The sequence below is a fragment of the Camelus dromedarius genome, chromosome 5 (assembly GCF_036321535.1).
Source record: "Camelus dromedarius isolate mCamDro1 chromosome 5, mCamDro1.pat, whole genome shotgun sequence".
NCBI classification, from domain to species: Eukaryota; Metazoa; Chordata; class Mammalia; order Artiodactyla; family Camelidae; genus Camelus; species Camelus dromedarius.
In genome coordinates, this window is record NC_087440.1 from 57,200,737 (window position 1) to 57,220,825 (window position 20,089).

The window sequence follows — 20,089 nt, forward strand, 5'->3', positions numbered from 1 at the left end:
GCTAATCTATATGTTCATGTAAAAATAATAAATAAAATCAGGTTTTCTACATTAACATCATAGCCAATACCTGGTACATATGAAACATGCAGAAAGTGTATATTACCATTTTTGTTGCTGAAGAATTTTCTCATTGTTAAGCAGTTTAATGAGTTTCCAGGGCAGATGATCATACCCTCTTCTCTGAAAGTTTATGGACATGGAAAAGATGTCCATATGCTTGGAAAGCACTTGTCGGAATGAAGCCAGGGATGAGTGACCCCTAAGCCTTAGGTTCATTATTATCCTTCCTTTTCCTATGAACCACTGCTATCTAGTGTCATTGAAAGAAAGCAGTGGGGGCGGGCAGACAAAGAGAGAGAAAGAAAAAAAGAAAAGAAGGAAGGAAGGAGGGAGGGAAGGAAGGAAGGGAAGAAATCCAACCTTCACCTCCCTAGGTAAGTGGTCAGTGACATTAAACGACTGAGTTTATTTTCATTTCAACCTGGATATTTACTTCCTTGGAAGAAAAACAGAACAAAGCTTTGGGAAATGGAAGAGGGATAAAAATTGGTATAGGACCTAAAGCAAAAAAAGTTGGAAAGGAGGAGAGTTAACAAATGAGAACTGGAACCCTCATATGCTGTTGGCAGGGATGGAAATCGGTAGAACTGCTATGGAAAACAGTATGGATATTCCTCTGAAAATTAAGGCTAGAACTATTTATGATCCAGCTATCCCACTTCTGGGTATTTATGCAAAGAATAAGAAAACACCAATTTGAAAGATACGTGCAAATCTATGTTCATCACAGCATTATTTACAGTAGCCAAGACAGGGAGACAACAGAAGTGCCCATCAGCGATGAATGGATAAAGAAGACGTGGTGTATAAACATGCAATGGAATATTAGCCATTAAAAAGATGAAATCTTACCATTTGTGACAACATGGATGGACCATGAGGGTATTATCCTAAGTGAAATAAGTCAGACGGAGAAAGACAAATGCCATATGATTTCACTCACATGTGGAATATAGAAAGCAGATAAACAAAATAAATGAACACACCAAATAAAAACAAACATGAAGATACAGAGAACAGAGCAGTGGTTACCAAAGGGGAAGGGGTTGGGGAAAGGGCAAAGTGAGTAAAGAGGATCAGCAGTGTGGTGATGGACGGAAACTAAACTTCTAGTGGTGAGCACGCTGTAGTGTATACAGAAGTAGAAATACAATGTTGTACATGTGAAATCTATATAATGTTATAAACCAGTGTCACTTCTACTGAAAAAGAACAGAGAAAAATATGGCACCTGGGAAGTTTCAAATTGGTCGTAGGGAAGCTGTCCAAGAGAGGAAGAGGGCCACCACCTGGGAGCAGACTTGGGAGAGGGGAACTTGAAAGGGCATCACCTGAGTGCCCAGAAGTTACTTAAGAGCAGCTGCTGCCTGCCTGCATGCCAGCTGCCCTGCCAAGACCCCACTGCTGGATCCAGGCACTTGATCCTCCTGTCGGGATCTTCCTGTCCTCCTACCAGGGTTTTGTTTTGTCTGCACCAAGGCCTTACCCTGCCTGGCCAGCAATGGTGATGTCAATCCATGCCGTAATCTTGCTTAGTCCCCTCTAGCCCGGTGAGCTCTCCACGCCACGGCCAATGCCCCAGATCATTCTTAAGCTCTGTCAGGAGGCTGCAGACTAGATGGCAGGATGTATTTGGTGGGCACACAGAGAGCAGGGGAGGGGAGGGGCGGGTGTAGCCTGAAGGAAATAAGCCAAAGGCCCCTTGAGCTAACCCACATTTAGACATTACGACACCCTAGTTATAAAAGGTCTTGTTCCCTTTAAAGATGAGTAAGACCCAGAGGTTCTCTCACGAACTGATGCAACAATGCCTCAATGAGAAAAAAGTGAGGTCAAGAGCAAGAGTGAATGCACCATTCACAATTATTTATTTCTTGATTTTGCCAAAGATGAAAATTTTTAAGGGTTAAAATTATAATGTATGTAATTAAACCTACTAAAATAATAAGGGAAACATTTCAGCATGCTAGGAAAGTAAGATGTGTGTGTTCAGTAAAAGAAGGTATGAGGATTATTTGGCTTGTTGAGTTAAATATAATCAGTCATTGTTCTAATTATTGTAAACAAGTCTCTGCATTGAAATCAGGTGTTTAACCATGACTTTTAAGTCTTTTGTTGTTTATAGACAGTTATTGCTGCACTGATGCTGTTGCAAAGATGCTTCATCTTTAAGAAGATTCATAGGAATGTTTACAGAAGCGGTTGCAACAGTTCCATCTCAAGATGATGGCTATGGGAAGATTTCAGCCCATACTGCCCTCAGACTCAAGAAACGAGAAGTTGTCCTGCCTCTGGAGCCCCTAGATTAGGCATTCAGAGATTTTTACTCCCTGGTAGGCAGGATCAACACCCCTACTCAGTCCTGAAGTAGCTACAGAAGACGGACCACTGCCCCTCTGCACCCCCATAAGATTTGGGAGTAAATCTGAGGGGGGAATGAGACAGAAAGGAAAGGGGCAGGACAGAGCCATTAAAGGAATGACACAGCAATTAGCACCAAGATGGTGGAAAAGTCAACTCCCAATAGACCTGGAAGCCCAAAATGGCAGGAGATTTGACCTCCAGTGAACCTTGAGCTTCATTATACACACTGTAATGTACTAGCATGGTGAATGACACACCCGCAGGTGCCATGATAGTGCTGAGGCTAACTACCAAAGGTCAAGGAGAGGGTGGTGGCCCAATTCACGGGAATCCCCACTCCTTCTCCAAAATAGTTGGAATAATCCTCTCACTTGTTAGCATATAAAAACTATCAACATAGCACCTCCCAGTCACGCTCTCTCTCTCTCTTGCCTTCCAAGATGACCTGCACTCTGCCTACAGAGTGTGTATCTACCTTTACTTTAACCACCACTCCGCACCCCTTCCCACACCGTGTACTTCTCTCTCAATAAATCTGCTTTTACTCATCTATGGCTCGCTCTTGAATACTTTCCTGAGCGAAGCCAAGGACCCTAACTTGGTGGGTGCATCCCAGGGAGCCAACCGAGACCTGGGACACAGCCATCCTCTCATGCCCCCTTTTCTTCCTGTATCACTATCTTGTTCCTCCCTCCTTCTTTCTCCCCACTGGTAACCACTACTTTGTTCTCTGTATCTGTGAGTCTGTTTCTTTTTTTGTTATATTCAATTGTTTGTTTTATTTTTTAGATTCCACATGTAAGTAAGTATATAAAAGTTCTCATTATAAGAAAAAAATCTTGTAACTAAGTACAGTGATGAATGTTAACTAGACTTATTTTGGTAATCATTTTGCAATACAAAGTATCAAGTCATGTTTTATACCCGAAACTAATGTAATGTTATATGTTAATTATTTCTCAATTTAAAAAAAAAATAAAGGCCATTCCAATCAGCACCCAGGAGCAGTGGAAGAGGGGGAAAAAAAAGAGTGAATGCACCAGCGTCCAAGAATACTCTGTATGGGTAAATATTTTACCTTAACTTACAAATGGAGAAACTGAGGCTCAGAGACCAGAAATTGACACATTGTACTGACTGTACTTCAATATAATCATCATCATCATCATCATCATCATCATCATCATCATCATCATCATCATCTTAAGTTTCAAGAGCTAGCAAGTGATACAACCAGGATTTGAATCCATATCTTTTTTGACTCCACTGCTCACACATATACACACACATCTTCTGAAACCCAAATTCCTCTTGAAACTACATTGGTCTTTAAAATTCCATCCCTTCCTTCCTCATCAGGTTCACTGTCAGCTGTACTATTAATTTAGTTGAACAGAAATTTCTAGGAACTATTACCAATCACACCAATCTTGAGTTGTGTTTGATTTAGAGTTAATGAACAAATATAACATTTCTTTCTTAGCTTCCTGATACAGGCTTTGCTCAAGTCTGGAGCATGGTTAATAAACCAAAGAACCCCTCCTACCATAAGATGAAATGGACATGGCCTCTTACATTTCAGCCATCAGATCTGCCTGGATTGGATTCACAGCTCCTCTTGTCGCCTTCATCTTCAGAAATTAAAACTATCACCAGGGCAAGGCTCTGCTCCACTGGTGGTGCTCTGTGTCACGACTACATGTGACCACTGGGAACCACAGGGGACCCGGCACTCGTTTAGTGATCGAAAGGATTGTTCACATTTCCCACTTGCCAAGATGTAGAAGACATCATCTCTGTTTCTTTCTCTTTTAAGTCTCATCTAATATTTTCTTCCTAACCTCAACCTAGGATCCTGTACTGTCCCTGAGGTGACAGCTACCTTCCTACACAAATGTCCTTCAAAGCACGTCTGCTTTATTGGAAGAAAGATGCCCTTCTGTAGCATTCACGGCTGGTGGCCTATCCAACAGTCACTCACGCCTTCCTTGTTGACAGAACCCCAGTTCTGTCCATGTATCCCCCTCTCTGGTGCAGGATGTGAATTCTGACTTGCCTAAGCCAGTAGTGAGCAAACTTTTTCTGTAAAAAGACAGACAGCAGATACTTTTGGTTTTGCAGGCCATAAGGTCTCTGTTGCAACCACTCAACTCTGATGTTGCAGGATGAGAGCAACCACAGACAACAGGTAAACAAATGGGCATGGCTGTGTTCTAATAAAACTTTACTTAAAGAAACAGGCATCAGGATGAATTTGGTAAGAGCTGTGCTCTGCTGACTCCTGGACTAATGCAATGGGACTAACGTAGTCCCATTTCTTTTGCTAGCAACTGGCTTAGACATGTGCATATGATACAACCACAGCCCATGTGAGATGAAGGGAGATCTGTGAGCAGCTCTGGGAGCCTTCCTTCTTTAAAAAGATTGTAAGGAAGAGATGATCCCTCTCTTCTGCTGGCCACCGTCACATCAGGATGTGACGCCTGGAAATGTCACAGCCATTTTGAGGCCGTGGAAATTTGGGAGCTTTTGTAACCTGTGGGACACCCATATGTGCCCCCAGGTGTGAATGCAGAACAATGATTCCTGCCTATGAAAGCTAAATGACGTAAAGTCAGTCAAGTGCAAAGCAAAATGGGGGAAGAGCAAGCCCTCGGCCACTGAGAGCCACTACTGCTCAATTTGCTCTGTATTTATGTGCCAATTAAAATGCTATGTAAAAGGTGTTGAATAAATAAAAACTCTGAAGAAGTATGTACTTGGAAGTATGTCCTTGGATGTTTTTTTCTCCCAAGAGCAAACCTAGATTCGCCCTGCTCCAATCCATTCTGACTGGGACTCTCGTGAAAAACGGCTCATTTACGTGGCTCTTTTTTAGGATTCAGCCTGTGACCCTTACCTGAAGGAGGCTGGGGGTTGCTTCCTTGGAACTATGCTCTTCCAAGTCCCAGGGAAGTCCTAAAAGTCCACACTTCTTATAAGCACAGATAATAACCACGAAAATGATCTGAGTAGCTGAGTGCTTGGTAAGAAGATCTGTCAGTAAAAGTACACAAGAGTTCATCCTCATTCCTCCTCTGCAGTAGCTAACAGCCAGGTGGTTTTACTTTTGAAGACACTAAGGCAGAAAGAGATGAAATGCCCTTGTCACTGTTGTTAAGAGTAAAACAAATAGGGACTAGCTCAATGATAAAGCGCATGCTTAGCATGCATGAGGTCCTACGCTGGGTCATGCTGGAAAAAAAAAGAATGAATCAGCAAAGGCCACTAGAAATCCTCGTCAAATTTTTAAATAGTTCAACCATTGCACTCTCAAGAACATCTAGGTTTTCAAATTTACGTTTGGTAGTGAATTCTCTTTTCTCACGTACAGTCTTATAGGGAAATTCTAATGTGCAAAAGCTCCTTGAGGAAATAGGGAGGAAAGAAACAGAACCCAGGGGTCTTTCTTACCAGGCCCCTTGCCTTCTCTGCCTGTTGAAATCAACCTAACATTTAAAGTCTCATATAAATGAGCTTCTGCCTTACTTTGCACATATATATCTACTCGTGTAATGTTACAACCACCCCATGAGCTAACAGTTATTAGGCCTTTTTAGAGTTAGAAGACCCAAGGCTCAGAGAAGTCAAAGATTTTTCCAGGGTCAATGGTGACAAAGAGAAGACCGGAGTTCAAGATGTCCTACTCCAAATTCTAGACTTTCAACTGCCATCCTGAATGTTGTCTCTAATGCTGTCCATGGTTGCCCTTGGTTGAAATTACTATTGCACCCTTTGGTACTTTCAGAGCATTTTTTCACAGCATATGTCACTTCCTGCCTCACATTATAATTTTCTTCCCCATGACTCACATGCACCTGGGGAGCAGACACTGTGTTCTGCTCATCACTAATGATCAAGGAATCATTTATAAATAGACAACTGGGTTTGCCTTCCTAGGGGAAGTGCCCTTAGAAGTAGACCCCTGAAAATTCAAAGTGCTCACCAAGCAGGTTTTGCTTCAACTAAGCCGCATTTACCATCATTACCACCACCACCAGTACTTGCCCCATCTCCCTCCAGGCAGGGTCATGTGACTAGTTTTCACCAACAGAATCTGAGTGGAAGGAAAAAGAGTCCATTCCAGGCTGAGGAATTTCTAGCAGCCTTTGCCTAAGTTCCCTCTTCTTCTTGCCTCCTGGATGGATGCAGAGGAGCCAGTGAGGTTGCTTAGGCCCAAGAAGATAGTGGAGACACTTGGTGGAAGTATAACTGAGTGACAGTGGAAACTGTGAAGGGAGCATGTAATAAATCTACTGTATTAAAATTAAGCCACTGAGACTGGAATTGTTTGTTACAGCAACTGGCTCTCTCTGACAGATACATCCCCACTTATCCGAAGTCTACCATTCAGTTCTTTTAGTTAACAAGTATTCTTTCACAATATAAATGCTTCCAAACCAATTAAGGTGACAAGGTACCCTTACTTTAGTGTGTAAGAAACCATTTTAACTTTGAAATAAGGAAGACACTATTGAATATTCATTTAATGGAGTGTTGCAGCCTCCAAGAATTACCTAATTGGGCTCTGCACCACCTTTAGACTCTTTAAATTGTAGAAAATTGATAGCCATACAAGTAATTCTTCTCTAGACAAGAAAATTAATTGGCCAGTGGAGAAACAGCCCTCATCCCTGGGGAAAGTCAGTCCTGCATCCATTTGTAAATTCACTTTAACAGTCCTTGACGCCACATAAATTTGTGATTCTTTGATCTCTTCTTTGATCCATTTGTGGCATCTGCCTGGTTCCTTTATTAATTAATAAGTTTTTAAGGGTCTTTGACACATGTTCATTTTATAAGTGAATGAGAATCATAATTACATCTTCTTTTAAAATTTATCTTTTAACAATTATGAATTATTAATGGTCCCTCAAAAAGCCTTTAAAACAAGGTCTTAAAGAAAGAGTGTTTTGGGACAGTGAAAGGAATTAAGAGGGGACTGAAGCCTCTTTGGATCCCAGGGCCCTCCTAGGTGGCTGCCACCAGTGCTCAAAGGAAGAGTGCAAAGTGAGGGTGATAAGGATGATGACCAGGAAGAAGGAAGAAAAAAGGGTTGCAAGAGTCCACTGAAAACAAATTTCCCCACATCATGATTTGTCCCATGGTTTCCCCCTACCTCCTTTTTATTAGTGGATTAAGTAAAAAAAAAAAAAAAAAAAAAAAAAAAACCTATGGTTTCTGCAGCTCAGCCCTGAATAAGTAAGGCCTACCTAGCAAGAACTCTTCACCTTAACTCTGTGTGCACAGCCTCCATTATCCATCTGCATCCCACGTGGCAGGGCTCGGAAGCCCAAGGCCTTGGTCCTGTAGGATGTGCATTATTTATCAACCTTGTGATACACAAACCTAGTGGTAGTTCACCTGGTACCTGTGGCTGATTTCACATCAAACCTTATGCCGTTGGAAGTCATCAACTTTACCTCAAGTATTTATCCCCAAGGATTCATCAGATCTGTCCTGCTGCAAACAGTTGCTGTCTTCTTTCAAGAAGAGCAGCTTGAAATTCAAATCCCATTATTTCAGAAAGATTTCAGCCCTGCAGGAAAACTTAGAGGTGGAAAGAATAAATCACAATTCCCTCAGCTGTGAGCACTCCTCCATTTTCACTCCTTCCCTGGGTCTTGATAATTTGCATGTTTATAAAGTTTATTTTTAAGATTCTACATGTGAATTGAAATGGGGACCCCTTGCTGGACATGTATCTATATTTTGTGCCACATTCTGTGAAAGAATCTTTCTGTCCAACAAAAAATCAGAAAAGTTCTGAGTTGGAAACACAGAACCCTGTAGTTATTAATTCTCAGATGCTGAAATGAAACGAACAAGTTCACTAGCTGACTTCACCCTCACCTGATCACTAGGCCCAGCTTTGAGGCTTTAGCATTCTCTTTTTATGATCTCAACTGGAGACAGAGAAAAATTACTGAGCTGCTCTATTTTCTGAAATGCAAAAGATAAGTGCATTCTTTCTCTGATCCAGGTCAAGTAAGACAAATAAAATTTGGGAGACTCCAAATATTCCAGATTCTTAGTACAGTGGACCAATAACATTTGATTAAGTAATTCACCTTAATTTAGCATCATGTAACTTCAAATCAAAAGATAAGGACATCTTTTCCACTGTTTTCTCAATTTTGTTTTAACGTAATTGGAAGCTTTTTAACATCTTGGTTTACTTTCCCCTGTATTTTTCAAAAAAGACAATTTATACTCCATTTCTTCATTTTTGAAAATGTTTTCAGTTCTCTCGATATTTCCTCTTGTTCAGTTCCCACTAGAGCCTACTAGATGTTTTCATATGTTAATAATTCCCCAACTGCACCTACAAGTACATTCTGATTACAAAGAAATTAGTTCAAAGCATTCTTCTCAGATGTAATGTGCCTTATTAATGTTTTCATTAACTGTAGCTGATGAAGAGATTATTTTCTGGCTTAGTTCCAAGAATCCCTTTCTAGCTCTCCAAAGGAAAAGTGGCTGCTGAATTTTCACATAAGAAATTCATTCCTAATGAATGAAATGTGATTTTTTCCAATTCTCTAATTCAATGTAATTTAATTATAAAAATACAGATAAGGGCTTCAGCTTCTGGAAAGCATTAAGTCTATTATCTCACACAGATCATTTAAAGAAATAAAGATGAATAATCAGAAGCTGAGATTTTTGGGTTTAGTTTCCAGAAGGATTCCTAACCAACATGTCCAAATTTATTTAATTTTTTGGTGAACCTCTGATACAAGCACCCAATATCTAAGACCTTTTAAAAAGCATTGAAGACATGAAAAAAGAAAATTTTTTCAAATCAGAACCCTAAACTATTTAAAATACTATATTATAATTATAATTTTGTTACAGCCAGAAGTGAAATACAAAAAGACAACTTGATTCTCTGACTTAGGGAAGCAATACTTCAGTGGCAAAAAGAATGAGGTTTAATAAATTTCCATGTAGGTGATGCCATGCGTGTTTTTATTCTTTGATAGACGCTACCAAAGGCCTTATTGCTATTCAGCCACCTAATTAACTATTTGGAAATTTTTTAAATGATTGATCACTGTGAGAATACAATCATCTGATTCAGATTCTAAAGTAATGAAGGTAGTTGGCCCAACATTTCCAAGGTCTGATCATTTCTATGATGTAGAATCACTCCAACCTAATTCTAAAAAAACACTCTAAAATGTTAGATTACTGGCCACAAAAAAGAAATGGTAGTTACTCGACATGATGCAAGTGTTAGCTAACGCTATGCTGGTAACTGTTTTGCAATATGTAAGTGTAACAAATCAACATGTTGTAAAACTTAAACTTACACAATGTTATATGTCACTTGTATCTCAATGAAGCTAGCAAAAATAGAATAAAAATTTTAATTAGTTCATTACTAAAGGATTTGTAGATATAAAAACTACTTTAGGGGAAGTGGAGAGAAACCAGAGAAAGTTAAGATCACATTAAGTTCTACCTATCGTGTGATATTTAAGCTTAATCTCAGTTATAAGCGTTATAGAAAGCCCTCAGTACCTGATCAGTTACCATTTTTTCCATGAATCCAGTCAATTACTCCATTTACCACACCCTCTCACCCAATGTTGCTATCCAGGATAGTTAAATAAGGGACTACTATTTAATTGGCAGAGTGCAATAAGGCATCCCCGTCTTATATTATTATAGTAATAATAATAATAAGCAAAATGAGATAATGGAGGGGAAAATTAGTTCTACTGACAAGAACTGCTGGGGGAGTTTCACAGAGGACTCAGTGGGAGTTAGGGTTGCCAGGAAGGGCTTCAGCAAGAGCCAGGGGCAGAGAGATGAAACAGGGAGGAGGCCATCCCAAGAAAGAAGAGCAATGGAAGAAAAAAATGTGGGGGTCAGGAAATGTCCTATGATGTACTGGTGACAGTGACAATAGCCTGATGAAGGTAGAGGTCTGGGACAAAGCAGTCAAGAGAGAAATAAGGAGGGAAGACAGACCCCAGAGAGATCCTGGAGGTCCTTGAATATATGGGGTACATAAAAGAGACAAACATATTTGAAGAAATGCTTCCTGCCCAGGAACTGTAGAATTCCTGAGTTACCTGATGTAAATCTCCAATTCCTTATTTTAACATTTAATCCCTCCTTCACTCTTGCTGTGGTATATTTTTACTTTGCACCACTAATCCTATAAATTTCAAAAATAGCTCTGGCTTCCTGGGAGGCTGGCAGTTATTCTGGATCACACAGAACTTACTACTACAGCACTGGAGAGACCCAGCTGGTGCAAAGATTAATATTTCAGCAACCAAGACTGATTTCCCTTCCTGAGCCCAGGGAAGCTTTATGCCTGAGGGAGTTGGCTCCGTGCTCCGGACACACAAAATCGTACACAGAGGAAGCTGCAGCTGCCACCGTGCTACAGAGACACTCGCCACTAACTCTATTCTGTGAGTTTTCCTCATTAGCATCTGAGACTTAGAGGTGACTCCTCACAAGTTTTCCCAAAAGAAAATTTAGGAGAATAAGGGAATTTGCAGCGTCCCACAGTTGATTTGGACAAAGGGAACTGTGTGTGTGCGTCTGTGTGTCTGTGTCTGTGTGTTAATGATCTGACTTCTATGATTCTTGGAATTAATGAATTTCTAAGCCTCAATTCGGCCTGAGATTCTTTGTGCAAAAGTCCTACAAACTGCTGTGAAGAATCGTTGTGTCAGTCTTTTTTAAAAAATGTAACACAACCCAAAAACTTATCTATGCCATCAATCCTTTCCTCCTTCCAAACAGCTTACCATTTCCTATATTAAAAGAACACGAAAGTTCGACTGTAGCCATTATACATAATTGCTTATCAGAAGTGTCCTGAACATTAAAATGAAGGGGAAAACACAGAATACATTAAATTCTTTTTAAGTCAAAACCTGGTTTTCTTTAGAGTTAGCCAGCTCTCTTTTTGTCTTCTGGTTCATGACAGTGTCCTCAAAACACACCTGTGAGCATGGATGGAAGTGAGCAGCAGGAAGGAAGTCTTTATTTTTATATATTTAACCTATTTATAACCTACCTCATGCTAAAAAGGGGATTTACAGCTTCTCACAAAGATACCTACAATATAACAGGATAAAAATAAATGGAAAAACTCAGGAAATAAATGCATTTAAAACCTAAATTCCTGAGTTTGTCAAAGTTTTCACCGCAGGCATATAGACAGATTTTCTCCTCTAGAAATCCCCAACTACTACCAATCTGCAAGTAACTGATAGCTCAAGGGAAAAGATCTAGGAAGAAATAACTTGGACTTGGAAGGCATCTTGCCCTGCAGACCTAATTTCCCTTAAGCACTCTTTCTTGTGAGGCAAGGAGAGTCAGGGATCAAGGTCTCTAATTTCTCTTCTTTTTTGAGTGAAGGTAGATTTATTCAGAGAGATACATTGAAGGGCAAGAGAAAGGCCACGAGGTGTGGTGGTTGGATGTCCAGATTAAAAGCAGGTACACATTCCATAGACAGAATGCGGGCCGTCTCCGAAGAGGGAGAGAGAGAGGGGCGGCCGCAAGGTGCCGTGTTGCTAGTTTTTATGGGCTTGGTGGCTTCATATGCTAATAAGTCTAATTTTTTTTATTTTATTTATCTATGTTTCTATTTTATTTTGGGGAGGGGGGAGGTAATTCGGTTTTTATCTATTATTATTACTATTTTTTTAATGGGGTACTAGGGATTGAACCCAGGACCTCATGCACGCTAAGCATGTGCTCTACCACTGAGCTATACCCTCCCCACTGTGATCTCTAATTTAAACTCTGGCACCAGTGTGACTTCTCTACTGCGGAAAAAGGAGGTCTGCACCCAAGTCCTCTGCTCTTCCTGTTTAGGAAAAATAATTCAGTTCTTTCCAAAGAAAGAGTGAATGCCATTACTCTCAAATCCAGAAACCCTGGGTACCGTCTTGAGACAGGAAGGAACCCCTAAGTAGCTGACCAGTGGCTACCAAAGGACACTCGTACCCAGAGATGCTCACTCACTCCAGATGCAGGAGTCTGGGCACAAACCTTGACAGTCCAGATTTAGACAACTGCTATGTGACCATGTGCTTTCTGGGGAAATTAAACCATGGATATTGACTTTAAGTTTGATCTCTATGTGACTGTAAAAACCTGGTTTTTTTAAGACACACTAATCCAATACACAGAAGATCATTACAAGATCATGTAAATTTTGACTAATGGGGATTCAATTCATAAAATATAGAACATTTCTTAAAATCTCCTTTCTCCATCACCCTTCCCAAACAGAAGCTGCTTCACCCCAGGCAACAACCAGTAGCCGCAGCCTAGGACAGTTGTGCTCCAGGGGTGGGACCCAGGTGTGTCACTCTCTAGGGGATTCCAATGTGCAGCCAAGAGTGGGAACCACTGGTCCGGGGCCTTCAGCCAACGTGCCGCCCACTTTGTGCTGGTTATGCTGGATTAAGGTTCCTTTCCTTTTCCTCTGTACACATACGTAGCCGCTTCCTGAGCAACCTCATAATCCACAGCTTAACACGTTAGAGGCCAAAATACACCAACATTTGTCACAGTGAAGGGTCTGAAATCTCATACTTCCCACTATCTTTTATGGAGCATCTTTTCCTTGCTGACACAGCCTGTGTCGCGCTATATTTAAGTGTTCAGTCTTGGCTATACGTTCAGTGTTTTAAAAGAATAAGGATGATGAGGAGAAGAAAGAGAAGGGCTGACCAGTTTAGGGGCCGAGGGTCTGCCTTTCTCACAGACAAGCGCTCAGTTTCTCTAGGACTCAACCACCACACCCTTTGCCTGCAGTTCATTCTGTTTCTACAGATTCAAAACACATGGGTCTTGTGTTTTTTCTCTTTCATCTTAAATCATCCTAAATCACTAGGTAATGAACCTGATAAATAATAATAAACAAATGATATCATCTTAATGGATTATCCTATCCAGACAGCAAATCTGCATTTTTCTAAAGCCTTCTAGAGATGCATTATTTCAATCTAAAGGAAGGCTCCTAATAGTGAAAAGGAGGCAGTGTTAAAACAGACAGGGTGATATAAATTAGCTGCCCTCTCAAAGAAATCCCTGGTTACAAGGGATGATTCAGTTTCTCACTGTGGAATTGCTCGGCCACTGACCTCGCATCTATGGGACCACTCTCTGCCCCATGGTAACTTATCTCTTTATATGTCAGCCTCTCAGTTCCCACAGCACACAGCACACACGGAGCAGGTGCTCTTTGAATGTCTGGTGAAAAACTAGAAACACCGGAGCTCTTCATTCTTCTACTTTCCTATACTGTTAGTTGAATATCACATTTTTTTTAAGACTTCTAGAGAAAAATATTCTACTTCCTAAATCAGGAGCCCATTTCAATGTTAGATGCAGGCTTTTGGGGAAAAAAAAAGTGAAGACATCTATAATAATTCTGCACTTAACTAACTGATGGCTTTTGGAAGTCTTATGTACGCAGAACATCAACCAAACTCTAAAGTGGCCAAAAGTGGTCTCTTCCTAGAACAATGCCACCCTCAGGCCCTCATCCAGAACTCATGAACTCAAAATATATTTAAGACAAAGATATTAATCAGAGGATTCTTAGAAGGTAGAAGAGATATGAATAGGAATCAGCCACAAGAGAGGAAAACAGAAAAACCCAAAAGTCATGAGTGATAGATGTGGTGATTGACACGGACCCCTATCTGTTCCATCAGTCATGTGATCACATCCCCTTGCCAATGTGTTCAGAAATCAGCATGTGACCTAACCCAGCCAATCAGAAGTGAGAAGAATTATACTGGGGGATTCTTGGAAAGGCTTCCTCTCTCCTGAGAAAGAAACACAGTAAAAAGACAGTCAACAGTCATCTTCTTTGTCTGAACAATGTCTTGTCTGGGTGTAACACCTGAAACTGCTTCAGCCACTGCAACTGTAAGGAGGCCAGCCTGGGGCCAAGGTCAACATCTTAAGAAAGACAGCGCAACAACATGGAAAAACTTGAGTCACTGATGACAGCTGAGCTACTGAGTCAGCTGACTCAGGAGCTCCACCTCTGGACTTCTTGCTTTGAGAGAAAATGTATTTCTTTACTGTAAATCAGTTTAAAGTTTCTGCTACCTGTAGCTAAAGGCATCCTAACAGATATAGGATGTACAAAGGGAAGAACTACTGGATATTAATTACATTGGAGATGTTTAAACATCAAAATGGATATGTTGACTTAGGTTATTTATATTGATTTTATACTTTTAAAAGAATAATCATGTGATTTATTATAGCAAAAGGATAAGAAGTAGTGTGGGTCACAGTATCAGCTCTCTGTATAGATTCTTACCAATAAATCTGAAAATGAACTTGTTAGATCAGAGAAGAAATAGATTCTGCAAACGTGAATAAAGAGCTTCCTATCTGCTGCTAGCATTTTTCCCATCAATCAGTGCACCTGAACCACAGCATGGCGCTTTCACTCCTGATCCTCTCTCCTGACAACATGCAGTTCAGTCCATGGTCCCACCTCCCGACAGTAAGATCAAGAACTGAGCTCCCGTTCTCCAATGCTTTAATTGCCATGTGTACGCAACAATACAGAAAACAGAAGTGCAGAGAATTAAGCCATGAATCTACTTGCTCTGTCTTAGAAAATCATCTAAGTTTTCTGTTCCTGTTACTTCACAAGAAATGAAACGATAATCTATTCAAAGAGTTTGTATTATTTTTAGCCAATCTCAACTACCCACTTCAATCTGTTCATTTTTAAAGGTTTCCAAGGGTTTTAGCATTTGCTTTGGAATATCATTCATATTGTAAAATAGGATGTAACAATCTCTAAATAAAATAACCCACTTAAAAATAGGAATAAGTAAGATGGACAGTTAAAGTGTAATTACATTAAATTGGATCACTTTTTAAAGGTCTCATTCTTTGCATTTTTAATGATTCATCAAGAAAAAAAACTACAGTTAAGTTTACAATGTTCACACTCAGACTGTAGCTGCCACTCAGCTCTACTTTCTAAAATGAAGCTGTTCACGAAACACTTCTTGAAATCTGTATCCTTTCCTATTTCTGCCGTAACAAAGCACCACAGATGTAGCAGCTCAAAGCATCACAAATTTATGATCTTAGAGTTCTGCAGGTCAAAAGTCTGAAATGGGTCTTGAGGGGCTAAAATCAAGGGGTCAGCGGGGTTGTGTTCCTTCTGTAGGCTCAAGGGGAGAATCTATCCATTTCCTTGCCTTTTCCAGGTTCTGGAGGCTGCCAGAACTCCCTGCTCATGGCCACATCTCTCTGACCTCTGCCTGTCATCACAGATTCTTCTCCTCCCACACTCGTGATTACACTGGGCCCACCCATAAAACCCAAGATACACTCCCCATCACCAGATCCTTAACTTAATTACATCAGCAAAGTCCTCGGGCCATGCAAAATAACACAGTCACAGGTTTCAAAGATTAGAACATTATGGGGGAGCCATTATTCTTTGTACCACAAAATCTATCACTAAGAGGGGAGGTTTTCCTCTATTTCACATGATATGAGAGTATTTAGGAAATTGTATCAATTAATATTGATCTGGAAGTTGTCATTGGCTTTGAGTTACTAGGAGATGCTCCTGTCCCACCAAGAAAAAGTTGGTGAGCCAAAAAAATCCTAGACCCAGACAGTATTCTAACACAGTCTTCCCACAGTGGAAAAAAAGAAAGGCTTGAAAGATTTGTTCCTGATTTTGGTTCCCAGGAAAACTACAATGTGAAAAACATGCTGGCAAACTGAATTTATCAGGAACAGAAGTGGCAGTAAAAGGTAAAAGACATCCAGCGAAATGGTCAATTTTATAAAAAGAAAAATCTGATATAAAATAAAATTTCAGGGCTTGGGGAAATCACTTTTTTTTAAAACCCTGTGTCTGTGTCTGCACCATCACTTTACTTTTTGGTGGGGGGAGGTAGGTAATTAAGTTTACTTATTTGCTTATTTTTCAGTGGAGGTGCTGAGGATTGAACCCAGGACCTGTGCCTGCTAAGCATGTGCTCTGCCACTGAGCTATACCCTCCCCCACCCTGGGAAGTTTTAAAAGCATAATAAATCACTAAATGGGTGTCACTAATTTAAGAAACTTTGGCCATGTGTGGAGGCTAGAATCACACAAAGGCATTGGAGGGACGAAAGAGCATGGCACATGCTGACGGGTTGGCAAAGAACATTGCAAGTGGGCAAAAAGAAGCTCTAGGAGATATGGCAGCAGATGAGGCTGGAAAGGTAAGCAAAGATGCGTCATGGAGAGCTTTGACTGCAAGAGGTTTTAACTTGTACTTTATGAAAACCGTTCTGGTGACAGCGCAGTGGAGGAACAGTGGCAAAGTGTGAGACTGGGGAGAGAAAAAGGCCACGTGAGAAATGGAGGCATGAACTAAGGCAGAGGAAGTGGGATGGAGAAAAAGGAGGCAAGCTGAGAGCTTTTAGTCACAGGTACTGACTGATATGAGAGGACGGGGAAAATAAAGTTGAGGATGATTTCTAGGTGCTCTGATTGGGCAAACAGGTGGATAGTGACGCCTCTGATGAAACTAGGGAGTAGAGGAAGCGACGTGAACTTGGCGTATCGGGGGAGATGATGAACTAGTTCTGGGCATGTTGAATATGAGAAGCCTGTGGGGTTTCCAGGAGGGACTTAGATTTTGAGTCTTGAATTCAGGAAAGAAGTCTGGGGCTGAGATACTGGTTACATGCTTCTTATATCTTACCTCTGCTACACTGAAGGTATAAGCAGGCCTTTTAAAGGCTAAGAGAATTTCAGGAAGATTTCTCTGGAGAAGAGTTCACATCGCCTCAGGTCAAGAGAGTGAGGCATCAAAGAATCATCCAGTGCTTAATAGCATCTCTCCTGAAGAAACCAAGAGGAGACAGACAGGGGAGCATCCCTCTGACAGGGAAAAGAGAGTCAGAGTTGGGATCAGCCTACATCCATGGAGACTCCCACCAAAGACTCAGCCACACACAGGAGAGAGTTAACTTGGGGTTGTCTGGACACTCGCTGCTGAAGTGAGACTGTATTTGGCGATGAAATGCAATCACGAGAATGAACAGAAGAGTCACAGGACTGCTGAAGGCTCACCCAGAAGCGAGGGAAGAATGTTCCCCATGGAGGAAATTCTAAAAGGACAGAGGATAACAAAGTACATTTGTTTTATGACTCCAGACCATTCATGCTGCTTGTTCAGCTGACTGGCTACACACAATCCCTCCCCATTTGGAAGTCCTCCCAAAGCTGACAGCTGTCCTCCAGTTAGGAAGGAGAGACGGAATTCCTTCCAAAAATTAGGTAATTGTGTTCTTCGTGGGCAGATGGAGACTGTTTGGAGCCTAGCTATTGAAAAGCATAAATATAAACATATTGAAGAAAAACTTAAGAACTTTTTCCCAAATGAAACACCCCTAAACAGAAAATCCATTCTGTTCCCCGATCAATGCCAATGAAAGAAAGCTGTCACCTCAGAAAAGTAAAAGGAAAGGAGGGAGGGAGGAAAGAAACGCGCATGGCTCTTACCCAGGCCCTGATTTTGCTGTTCCCACTCGATGGCGTCCTGGTAGGTGGCTCTTTCCAAAGGGACCACGTTTCTCTGCTCTAAGCCAGGTTCCTGAGACGTGATGCCAGGGAGGGTAAAGCCAGGCAGCTCGGTGTCACCACCCAAGCTCTCGTCCAGGGCGTCTGCATCTTTATCTTCTTCATCTTCCTCCTCATCTTCCTCCTCCTCATCTTCCTCCTCTTCATCCTCTTCATCCTCATCTTCTTCTCCCTCTAGGCAAGAAATCAAAGGGAACACGAGGAAATACAGTGAGTGCATACAAATGAATCTTCTGAAATGACCCAGACACTACAAAATCATCACAACTGGCCTTCTAAGACACATTTTATAGCCAAAGTCGGGCACTAAGAGCTTTAGGGGGTGATGTGCCCACCATGTACCTACATTTTAAACTTTCAAAAACCACAGTTATGTCAGATAAGTGTCACACACCATGTTTATTGGGAGTCAAATTTCAGGGAAGATGGATCTTTGTTAAAGTTATATTTATATTTACAAGGGTAGGAAACATCCTCTTCCTGTTTTCTAGGGGTCGTTAAAGATTTATCTGTTAGAAAGCACACTGAAATACTAGCAGAATGTAAAAGGAGTGTTCCATTCTCTTTATATTTCATAATGCTCAACAAGAGAATTCATGCTGTTGGCACAGTTTCCTCTCTGTTCTTCTTCCACATCAGTGAGTAGAGCTCACAGCAGTGTCAAGGGAGAGGGACATGAATCCGCTCCTCCATCTGTTCTCCTAGCCCAGGAGTGACCCAAGAAGCTGGACACTATTACAGCAACATTCTCAATCCAGTTGTCAAGGGGATGGGGACATGAGCTGTTGATCAAGGACAGTCAGAAAAGCAACACATGAGAAAAATCATTATTGTTACCATCATCATACGAATTAAATTCATAATGTGTCCTTTGTGATGCTTCAAGCGGCGTAGGTTTAGGGAACTTAAGAGCCCCAATTTGATTTTGTTTCACTAATTTCAATTTTCAAGGAATACTTGGAGGCCCCACCCTCCATAGGAAGACAGCCCTGAAGCCCCGGGTGAGGGCCCACATCGAAGGCCTTTCCCCTGGTCGCTCCCCTTGGCTCTCAACACAGCAGTGACTCTTCCAACGGCAGAGAAGAGAAGAGGGAGGATTAAAACCACCCAAGAATTCTCAGACTTTCCTTTTCGGCTCCCAGTCAGTTTTCTCCACATAGAACCCCTTCCATCATCTATCATTTACAGGTTTTTTTAACTTAAAAAAATTACCTCTCAGCTTTTTCATTCTTATATATCCTTTAACTTGGCAGGACTTAATACCTGCCATTATTCCAAAAATTCAACAAACATTTATCAACCACCTAGTCCAGGCACTAGGAATAGAGTGATAATGTTTCTGCTTTCATAGAACTGATATGTCAGGAGACATACAGAAAACAGACAGATCTACAAATAGATAATCAATACATTACACCCTGATTAAAACTGCCAAGAAGATAGAAAATGCCAGGTGCTACTTTAGATGGAGCGATCAAGGAAACCTTTTCCGATAAAGTCTGAATAGAGATCACACCAAAATAATGAATTTTCTGGTTTCGTTGAGGTCAGTATCTACAGGAAGAGAAGCATTCTCAGCAGAGGGGAATGGAGGGAACACCCAGGGCAAAGCCTTGAGGCAGATGTCTGCTTATTGTGTTCAAACAACGGCAAAGGAGACTGGGCTGGGGGCTGGGAGGCAGGGAGGCACAGAGAGAATACAGGAAATGAGAAGGAAGGATGGGCAGGGGCCACATCTAACGTGTATTTATAAGGAATGACGCAGGCTGCAGGGTGGAGAACAGGCTATATCAGAGCACGAGACAAAGCAGGGGGGCCCACCAGGAGGCCGTCTCAGAACCCAGGGGATGGATGATGGTGCTTTGGATGAGCGTGTAGTCCTGGAAAGGGAGAGAGGTGGTCAGGTCTGGGATGTAATCTCAAGGTAGAGCCCTGCTGATAATTTTAATGTGGGATGTGGGAGGAAGACCCCACTTTACCAAAAATGGGAAGGAAAGGATAAAGAGC

The 20,089-nt window shown here is 41.2% G+C and overlaps 1 protein-coding gene across 3 annotated transcripts in view; it reads right to left on the bottom strand.

Annotated features, from left to right (window-relative positions):
* Positions 1-20,089, bottom strand: part of ARMH4 (armadillo like helical domain containing 4) — a 116,847-nt gene that overhangs the window by 56,574 nt on the left and 40,184 nt on the right. For all 3 annotated transcript variants that reach the window (XM_031453780.2, XM_031453781.2, XM_064485983.1), the window contains exon 5: positions 18,005-18,256. In XM_031453780.2, the coding sequence (XP_031309640.2) occupies positions 18,005-18,256 (252 nt within the window). The remainder of the gene's footprint in view (positions 1-18,004; positions 18,257-20,089) is intronic.